The sequence below is a fragment of the Dermacentor andersoni genome, chromosome 11, assembly GCF_023375885.2.
Source record: "Dermacentor andersoni chromosome 11, qqDerAnde1_hic_scaffold, whole genome shotgun sequence".
NCBI lineage: Eukaryota > Metazoa > Arthropoda > Arachnida > Ixodida > Ixodidae > Dermacentor > Dermacentor andersoni.
The window spans coordinates 44,195,532-44,206,002 of record NC_092824.1 but is presented as its reverse complement, the minus strand read 5'-3'; the positions used below and the strand labels follow the sequence as shown (position 1 = coordinate 44,206,002).

The 10,471-nt window shown below is 44.1% G+C and overlaps 1 protein-coding gene across 1 annotated transcript in view; it reads right to left on the bottom strand.

The window, feature by feature from the left end:
- Positions 1 to 969: 969 nt before the first annotated feature.
- LOC126518172 (phospholipid-transporting ATPase ABCA3-like) overlaps positions 970 to 10,471 on the bottom strand; it is a 41,018-nt gene continuing 31,516 nt past the window's right edge. The window contains exons 4-5 of the mRNA XM_050168018.3: positions 9,570 to 9,783; positions 970 to 1,260 (exon numbers count right to left, since the gene is read on the bottom strand). Coding sequence (XP_050023975.3) covers positions 1,078 to 1,260; positions 9,570 to 9,783 — 397 coding nt within the window. The 3' untranslated portion in view covers positions 970 to 1,077. The remainder of the gene's footprint in view (positions 1,261 to 9,569; positions 9,784 to 10,471) is intronic.

The following is a 10,471-nucleotide window of genomic DNA, read 5'->3' as shown; positions in this document are numbered from 1 at the left end:
TGCAGTTGTAGGTAGTAAACAGATACCGTTTATAGATGTCTTGTATTCTATGTATTTTCTATGTACTGCCTCCCTTACTCAATGCCTCACTTTGAGGCCTGTAAGGTATTTTTAAATAAATGAATAAATAAATAAATAAATAAATAAATAAATAAATAAATAAATAAATAAATAAAGTGCTTCGCCTGAGGCACGTTGCAACACCTTAGACGACATATAACTAGTCCTCATATATCCTGTCACCAATCTGTACCACCAAATTTAGTGCAGCATGTTGATTTCGCACAAGATGTGGCTCATGTAATGTCGACAACCATAAAGGGCCAGTAAAGGCAAACTGTGGACCAGTTTCGATTGATAAAGTATTTTCGAAGAACCCCATTATCGCTCATTTGGCCGTATTTCGCCGATAATTAAAATAAAGAATAACGGCTAAGCTTTTATTTTTGAATTTCGAGCCAGAACCTTAGGGCCGATACGACAGCTTGAAATCGCGGATTGCGAAGAATCATTTTTTCCATTTCGGCCTTCGTGGTTCAGTGTACGTACTTGAAACTTTTTATGGGTTCTTCAAACTTGTACAAGTTATTGCAACTGTTCGGCATTTTTAGAATATGACACAGTCCATTTTGACCGATGCAGGTTTTACTAGGCCGCAACGCCCATCCGCAACGGACAAATATGTGACGTCACGGCGTGCTATGCGAGAGTTTCAGGGCGGCGTCACCACCTAACTTTCGTCTTTCCTTCCTTCCTGCTGCATCCTCTTCTGGTAAGCATGACCAGTCTGTTATTGCGGAAAGGTAATACGCTAACGCATCCCAAATTATCTTTTTCTTTGCGTTGTTTAACGCCTAGACTCCTTTCACTATTTTATTCGTTATTTTATCGTTCTATGTTTCGATCAGCCTTTGATGACCAGCGTTCTTAAGCAGTGCAAAAAAATTATTGAACTCCAAGCGCTCCATGTCAGAAAGGCCTTTATTGCTTGCCTCGCGAAGCAACTTGCAGCAGCCCATGTTGTGTCTAAACGCTGGACATGGCCCTGCTGCTCAACACTCTTTTACCAAGGTCTAGTTAAGCGAAACCACCAGGAAGAGAGGGAGATCCCTGGAATCTGGCAAAGTTCAAGAAGATGTCTTGGAGGGTGTTCTCCCCGACCAGGACGTGTTCAATGGGGAAATCTTGCTGGAGTTGCCCCACCTTGGTGAACAGCTCACTCCAAGGTATTCGCTCCATCAGGTGGTAGCCGAGCAGATTCTGGACGGCAAAAAAACAGCCGTTCACGTACTACGTGCAGGCACCGCGCACAAAAATGAAACAGAAATGTTACCATTGCCATCGTAAGAAGAACCAAGCACGATGTGCGATAATTTCGTAAGACACCTACGTGATCCCATACAAGGTGTCGAGTGTTATGCAGCACAATGTTCAAAAAAAATATTACCAAGTGAATGTTCTTCAAACTTTTGATGAAAACCCACCAGTTCACGTTCTTTAGTCGGTCACAGTCAATAAGGTAATTAAAATTAGGTAACATACTCATTACCTGTTGTTCAAGTTGTCAAGACGTCAATCGAGCAGTTGCAGCTAATCGCTAGAAAGGTTAAATTGTGCGTTTTCAACAAGGTACACATGCCCTACACACAAAAAATAGCACGTGACCGCGTGCACGAGATTTTATATTAGCGGGCAGCTTTCTGTGACAATTTGCAGAAAGCTGCGGAGCGCGCACAAACGAGAGCGCTTGTAAAAAATTCCACCTATTCACATGCGTTAGCGCACGCCGGAGAAGAGAAAACCTAAACACGTTGATTTCAACAGGAAAATAATACATAACGTACAACTGAGTGCTAATTATGACTTATTTTCTTCTTCTGTCTTCTTCGTCTTTGTAAATGCGAACCCATTACACGTGATTCTACAACCCATTCCAGTGTCTCCTCCAAGAAACCAAGGAGACTGTCAAACGCGGTCCGACTGCTTGGCACAGTAACGTATGTGGAGACCATCTACGCTGATATCTTTCGCTTCAAGCCTACAGTAAGTTATCCGCGGTCATTGCGCTATCAAACAGTTTGAATTGGAAAGCAAACGATTCACCTCAGCCATCAAAGATTTTGAATAGAAAAGGAAGCGATTCATCTCAGGTCATCAAACAGTCTAGATAGGATATCAAGTGATTAATCTCAGGCCATCAGACAGCCTAAACAGGAAAGCAAACAATTAATCTAAGGCCATCAAAGAACCTGAATAGGAAAGCAAGTGATTCATATCAGGCCACGAAACCGTGTGATTAAGAATGAAAACGATTGATCGCAGGCCATCAAACAGTCTGAAAAGAAAAGCAAGCTATCCGCATTCGGCAATCAAACACTCTGAACAGGAAATCCAGCGATTCATTGCCGGTAATCAAACACCATGGGGCAAAACATATGGCAGAATAATTGTGCGAACTGTTTCTATGTCGTCGTTAATTAGCATGCTATGGCGGGACATGCTCACAATATCACGTCACGTTTACTGGTAATATGGCCAGGGACACCTTTGGGCATGAGATATACATTACTTGAGTTGACAAAGCACTGTGCCGTCACGGTTATTCCCGTGGGTGAAAGATGACCACTGTTTATGACTATTGTGCAGTAATACATGCAGTATTTGTCTGTTCTTCACATTGTCTACTATGTGGCCGTTCTGCTTTTATAATATAGCCGCATTGCGGACTAGCAGATATCGAACGCCAAAAAGGCTGCTCGCGTACTCAAAAGCATCGCGCACAACTCCTCACTCTTACTTTCATTCCGGAGTTGTGCGACTGTTGAGCACACCATTAAAGAATTTTTGCATTTCGAGGAAGGGGACAGTCGGCACATGCGTCCTCATTGCGCGATAATTGGTATCAGCCTTGGAAGAATGACACCGCAGAGTGCATTGCAAATAATGTGCTGGAGTCCACGTCAAAAATTTCAGACCCATGCCTCAACCTGTAAGACTGAGAATTAAACATGTCACTTTTATGTGAAGTCGCCGGAGAATTGCCGGGTGCTAGCGTCGGGCATAGGACCTATTGCACGTGTCTTAAACACTTGCCGACATTCTCACCTTATTTCGTACCATCGGGTTTCAGTTGAACTCTTTCAAGAGCAATATGTCCCAAAAGTGGGCCACTGGGCTAACGTACGTTATGTCTTTTTTTAGTTCAAGTTATATTTATGTTTAAGTTAGTGCTGCCCTAAAATTTCTATCGGTTTCACCTTTCCGAAGGTGCCCGCATTTTTGTCGGCCCCTATTCATATTTTAGAGGGATTTTCGATAGACGTTGAAACCATAGCCCGGCCCCCTTAGCATGCTGCTCAAGAAGTCATTTTACCCACCGTGGTTTCTCTGTTACTATGGTGTTGGGCTGCTGAGCACAAGGTTGCGGGATCGAATCCCGGTCACGGCGGCCGCATGTCGATGGTGGCGAAAACACCCGTGGTATTTAAATTTAGGTGCACGTTAAAGACCCCAGGTGGTTTGAATATCCGGAGTCCTCCACTACGGCGTGCCTCATAATCAGGAAGTGGTTTCGGCACGTAAAACCCTATAATTTAATTTTTAAAGCCATTTTATTTTTGGAGGCCCTCTGCAAGCTTCCGTATTTTTGTCGTTCACCAACTTCCTAAATTCACTATGACGTAAAGCCATTTTGACGATTACATTCCCAAGGAAGCCAGCAATCTGGCAACGGCCATTGGATTGAAGCCACTGAATCAAATTTACCGTTGACAACCACTTTTTCCCACTTCGAATATAACTATTGCATTAATGAGCGTAATCCTTGAGCATATAACTTCCCAGTGTAGAAGATTGTGCGGATTGCAAGCATTGTGCAAATCAATGTAAGCGAAGCTCGTTGTGCAGTTTGCATATATTGAGGATATTTAGCGGTGATGGTGACTGCGAATGTTTCATTTCTTCAGCGTTTTCTGCAATAGAATAGTGAGTTTATTTTAAACGTTACTTTGCGTGTACCGCTGATGTTTGCGTAGTACACAGAACATACCGCGGGGCGTGTTTGCGCGAGGCGTTGTTGCGCGCCTTTGTTTATAACCTATTAAACAGCTGAGCATCGTCATTGCCTCACAGGGCACATCGCATCGCGGCAGAAGTGTTGGCAGAATTATGGGGCTGTACGTGCTAAAACCAGAATCGGAAATTGAGGCACGCCGTAGTAGCGGCCCTGGAAATTTGGACCACATGGGGTTCTTCAACATGCACCTAAGTCTAAGTACAGGGGCGTTCTTGCATCTCGCCCCCATCGAAACGCTGCCGCCGTGGCCGGGATGCGATGCCACCACCACGTGCTAATGACGCTCTTTACGCAGCACTTTCGTCTTACGCGTGGTTGTGAACTGTAGTGAAGGGCACGAGGGTAACATGCCTGCCCGAGATAAAACATTCGCGATAATATACGTTGGCGGGCTAGTCGGTTTGAATTCATGATATACTGTGTAAATGCGACTGAACGGGGACGTAGAAAGAAAACAGATACGTCGATCATGGATTCAAAACTACCAACATGTTTTAACTATGTTAGCACTGTCTCTCGGTGTCTGTTTCATCCTACGTCCTTGTTTAGTCACGATTGCACATTCTATTTGGAATAACCATTTGTTCGACGGTTGGGCATATGTCAAGGGCCCACGATTCGAACCACCTTCAAGTCGGTATCAGCTTGCAAACGGGGAACTTAGATAAAGCGTTTTCAAGCGGATAGGCTTTGAATTATAATAAGGATATCTTTAATTGAAATTTCCTTCCTTTCCATGAGGTGAAAGCCGACTAATAAGCACTTAAATTTTCTTGATTCTTAAGACCTCCTGCTATTATAAGGTTGCTGTCTTTTCCAACCTCCTGAAGTAAAACTTAGGTTGTGAATAAGAAATGATTGCGTGAAGTGTGTAAACACGTCAAACGCAGAAGAAAAAAAAACCTAGTCCTGTTCCCAGTAATGATTCAATGAATATGTAGCACGCCTAAACTCTCACGTTGTAGTGATGCGAAAAACAGGGCAGTTCGAAGAGTGAGTTACGAATCTAACTCATTATAAGGCGAGCTTGCACTGGAAGAAAATAACGCACAGTAAAGTGAACAGGCCTCAGGCACTGACACTCTGGCTCTTGCAAGTCTGGGCATAGCCTAACCCTGCACTGTTGCACCGGATCTATCCCGAAATTCAAACGTCACACACTTGCGCGCTCTCCTTAGACTTTACCAACTTAGAACACATGCTCTGGCAGTACCAAGAATTACGGTGCGATGGATGTGCTACGTAGTGTAAATGGGAGACTGCCCTACGCAGTCCCAATTTTGAAGCCCAACTATGGGCAGTTCAACAGGCCTGCGACGTGGTGGAGAAGCTAGGCCTTTCTGTCCCGATCTGCGTGTGCCCCCCTAAGTGCTAGTGCACGGTCCGATGCCCCCCAATAAAATTTTTCCATCCATCTATCGTTTTATCATTCGAGTGTTCAGATTATTAACCTCTAGATACGGAGTAAGTTGAGAAGTTATGTGCGTAATTAACGGAGCTACGTTAATTACCATTTCAATTATTCATCTTAGGTGGTTAAAGCTAGTGAGTAGTTTGGAGCCCGCCCTCCAGTTTATCTAGCTCAGCAAAAAAAAAAAAATTAATGAAAGATTCTTCTGTAAAGGTTATCCGAACACATATTTTGCAATTAGACGCTCTCTGCAAGTGTAACTGACGCAGAAAAAGTGCTTCATTGAACTCACAGAAATAACAGCGCTTCAAGAAGGGCCACAAAAGAGGAACCACACAGACACTGCGCTAAGAACTTGAAGCGTTGTTCTTTCCTTCAATGAACCAAGAGTCAGTCAATCCTTGCAAACCAGTGAAGTCAACCTAATTGCATCTAGACTTTTGTGATGTCATCAAAAGTGTCGCTATGTGAGAATGTTCCTTGTGGCCAACCGGCTTGCGATTTTTATTGACGCTGTTTTTCGAAGGCGAGCAGTTTAAAGTTTCAGTGTCAATATAGCAGCGAGCATGTGCCGCCGAAAGCTTGCTTGGTCGCCGAAGCGATGCATGACGCAATGATGGTGCAGATATAGCGCGTCGCTGGTATCAAGACAATGCGCTTCCGCCGAGGGAATAAAAATGACGAAATTTAACAGCTTGGCAGCTTCCCTGGGAGCCGTGCTAATGATAACGGTGCCATCGTTATAAAATCTGCGACAGCGACATTGACGGCTCGGACTTTTTATTTGCGTTCATTTCCATTTCAGAAAGAGATAATACTACAAATACAATGTGATTACTTCTTGTCTCGTAGATTTACATATTTCAATGAACTCTATGTCCTATTCATTCCCGAGAGTAGCTATAAGCAGGGAAAGCTCGCTCGCTCGCTAGCTAACGCACACTCAAACACACGAGCACGCGCACACACAGAGATACGACACATGTTCGCCCACATACACATTTACATGCGCCCACGCATGCACATACGCACAAAAATGTACGCACGTATGTACACGGAACTGCACGAACACACAAAGGCACGTATGCTCGCACACGTATACACGCGCTAGTGCGCTCGCAGATTCAAATACGCAGACACAAACATGCGCGCTCACGCAAATACAAGCGTACGTGCATGTAGACCATGTCTCCTTCCCTGCTGCCTTAAAAAAACATGCGCGTGCAAACATACCGAATGGCACTCGCTCTGCGATTACCTTTCAAACTCCAGTTATAATAAATCGCCTTACGGTTTAAATTTGGCTTTTCCTCAAGCAAATGTGCCCACTGCTCAGAGGATGCAAAACCATTTGCTCTGGTGGTACGAAACAACCGCACATTCCAGACCGAAGCACTGCTTTAACGCACCACCAATGTTCCGACTAAGTGCCATAAATGCATATGTTGTTAGAGGGGACTACCCGCTCGGCGCAGACATTGAAGCTTGTCGATACTCGGCCGATATATTGAAATAGAATTTTCCAAAAATTGTGCCCATTCAGTTACGCTTGTGCATTGCCGTGAAGTTCTATGGAAGGGTGAAGGAACAAGGTCCAGAATTCCTGAGTATGTCCATGCTACAAAGGAGGATAATTTTTTTAACCTAATACAAGGACACGCGCATGCTTGTTATCATGTTGTGCAAGGTATAAAGTCTGACAATAAAATCCGCGACTTAACGAACGAGCAACCCATTGCTACGTTTTAAAAATAAAAATATATTATTTCAAGAGCACTCCGGGAAAAACCAATCCCCGATGTTCAGTCTTGTGTTTCGGCCATCTGGTGGGAGACTATCGAACTCAGTCCTACATGCCGCTAAAATGAAAACGTCAGGCAGCACGACATCGAATCACTGCTAGCATGAAGCAGAACGATAGGTGCCGGCGATTAAACCACTCAACCAGGGGTTCCACCAGTACCACAATGAGACGCTCGGGTTGTTATATATACCACGTGAACTTGCACGACTGTGTTTCAAAAATCGCCTGTGGGAACCATGTTACGCCCAGTGTAGAGAGTCTACATGAACACTAAGCGGAAGCTGAGTTTCCGGACAACATACGCTGTAGCGGCTGTTACAGTAGCAGCCATGCTTTTATCACAGCTGCCGTTTTTGTTTAAAAAATCGAGTACACATTTTCGTCGTTTCCATAAGCTTCCATTGCTGAATCTTAAACCCCTCTGGGAACACAGCGTGATTACTGCATTTGTCTCTTGTGGATTTTCGTCTAGAACATGTCTGTCACCTGCCTCTTTCAGTGATCGACCTGCAGCTTTAATTATTCGTGAAAAACCCACTCGTTTTATTGAAAACGCACTAGCTTCGTGCCGCGGCCGCTTGGGACGCTAGTTCGTATGCGTCCAACAATAAATTAATTATGAAGTGCGACTGAGGAATATGGAAGAAACTAAATGGGATGGGAAAGTGTGGAGGTATTTGTACCAAAAAACATTGATTCACACTGGAGGAAAAGAACTGGAAAGCTTACGAGCAAGTAAGCTGCTGGTACGGTGAGCAGCACAGTAACAAACCACGTCAAGCGGAAAGTCAGAGAGTCTGAAATAATCTCATGGATGGCGCCAATGGAAAAGAAACCTGCCGTGAGTAACTACTTAAGAGGCAAAAAGAAAATCAGGAAAGAAACAATTTATAAGGACTCAAAGGGAAGCCTGCCACAATTATCTGACGAATATGTTAGCATGTTACTGCCTGTTCACGGGGAGGCGGGACTACTCAAGCTACCGTTATGCAGCCTTTATCCTGCAATCCCCACCGCGCTTACGTGCGTCAGTGTACTTATGAGGTAAAATAAACTTCCATATGTATCATCTCTGCCAGCCTTCATCTGGTAGCTAAACGAGCATCATCAGTATGTTTGTTCTGAAACCTTCCGTTTGTAAGCTGCTCCTAAACCCTTGTGAATTTTATGTTTTTCTTACCATGGTAACTTCTGTTGTGATCTATGGTCCTAAATTGTGAAGGAGAGCCGACACATCCATCAGGCCTTTCAGTCCTTAGCCCCGACTTCCGCCTTTGTATAACAAAAGGCAATGAAGCTTCTCTGCATTAACGTCTGAGTGGTATAGCCACCAGCTAAGGATATCTGTTTCGTGCGAAAGATCAAAAAACGATAATTGGCGGTGCATCCATCCTTTGAAAAAGATTGACGATGTGTTTAGTTTTTCATTGGCAATGCTATGGTGTTCACGCAATTTCAATGCACTAACAACCTATCTTATTGTATCTATCTATCTATCTATCTATCTATCTATCTATCTATCTATCTATCTATCTATCTATCTATCTATCTATCTATCTATCTATCTATCTATCTATCTATCTATCTATCTATCTGTGCTGCTGTTTCCACACTATCTATGCCACTGGTTAGACCAACACCGGGACATACCTACATGCATATGCCCAGCGCTCCAAGCTGGCAGCAAAGAACTTCATTGAACGTCGGTACATACACAGTCCCGCATCTACAGGGACCCATGTTGGCGTGAAAGCGGTTCGTTGAAGAATGGCATGTGCACATTACAGCGTACTCAGTGACGCAAGTTTGTCCGACGGTTGCTTTCGAACGCCATTCCATCAGTATAACTGGCCAAAGCGCTGTCTATTCAACAACGGACTACCCAATGTCTCAGGTAGCCAGGAAAGTCGGTCGGTCGGTCGGTCGGTCGGTCGGTCGGTCGGATAGATAGATAGATAGATAGATAGATAGATAGATAGATAGATAGATAGATAGATAGATAGATAGATAGATAGATAGATAGATAGATAGATAGATAGATAGATAGATAGATAGATAGATAGATAGATAGATAGATAGATAGATAGATAGATAGATAGATAGATAGATAGATAGATAGATAGATAGAGTGCGAAAAGTACGTAAGTACATGAATTACTCTTAAGAACGTTAACGCATTATAAGTAGCGGAAATACGTACAATGATATACTGATACATACAGAACGCGCAAATTGGATGGAGTTCCAAAACAACCATAATAGCGTTTAAACCAGGCTACCTTGTTGTCGTCCTTGAGCTGGGCTTTGGGGAAGATTTCTGCCACAGCTTTCTTGAGGTTGGGCGCGTCTGCCGCCGCCGTGTGCTTGAGCAGGAACTCGAGTCGGTAGCCCTGGCCAAACTTTTCCCGCAGGCGCTGCAGCGTGGCCAGACACGTCGCTTGGCCGTTGACCATGATGGTGATCCGGTCGCATGAAAACTCGCATTCGTCCATGCTGCAGATTGGCGAGAGTCGTGAGAAGCACTGTATTATATTAAACGTATGTGCTAGAATTCAGAGGAAGCTTCAGCTTGGGGCATACTCCAAAGTTCTCTTTTCATATACACACACGAGGCAAAATAATTTTATGGTTTTATGCGATTTAATGAAATGAACGGTGTTGGAGAGGGGAAGCTCATCTCTATTGACTGCTACTAGTCAAATTTTATTTTAGAGCTTATAACTCTTTTTAAAAAGAATTGCCAAGGATTAGTCAATTAAACCTACATGCATGAAACATAAAGTTTGTAAACAGGAATAACGTGCCGCAGAAAGACTGGCGAACGTTTCGATAGGAGGACCTATCTTCGCCAAAGGCGGCCTCGTCATCCTCGGCATGTTAGTCTTAAAGGGTTAGTGCAGTGACGTCACGTGTGGGCGTTGTCGCTGGCGGCTGGTTTTAAAGGGAGAGATTTCAGAGGTAACAAGCGCTGTCGTCCGACGTCTGTGAGCTTCGCTCTCAAGACGACGGGACAAGAGAGGGAGAGTGGGAACGCGAGGAGAAAAGAAAAGCAGAAAAAAAAGCACAAGAAAGAGATAGAAAATTCTAAGAAAGACGGGGGCCAGGGGGGCGCGTTGGGGAGGCGAGAAGGTAGGAAGCATTCAGGGGTGTCGTTGGCGGCATGTCCTTGTGGCATTAGAAC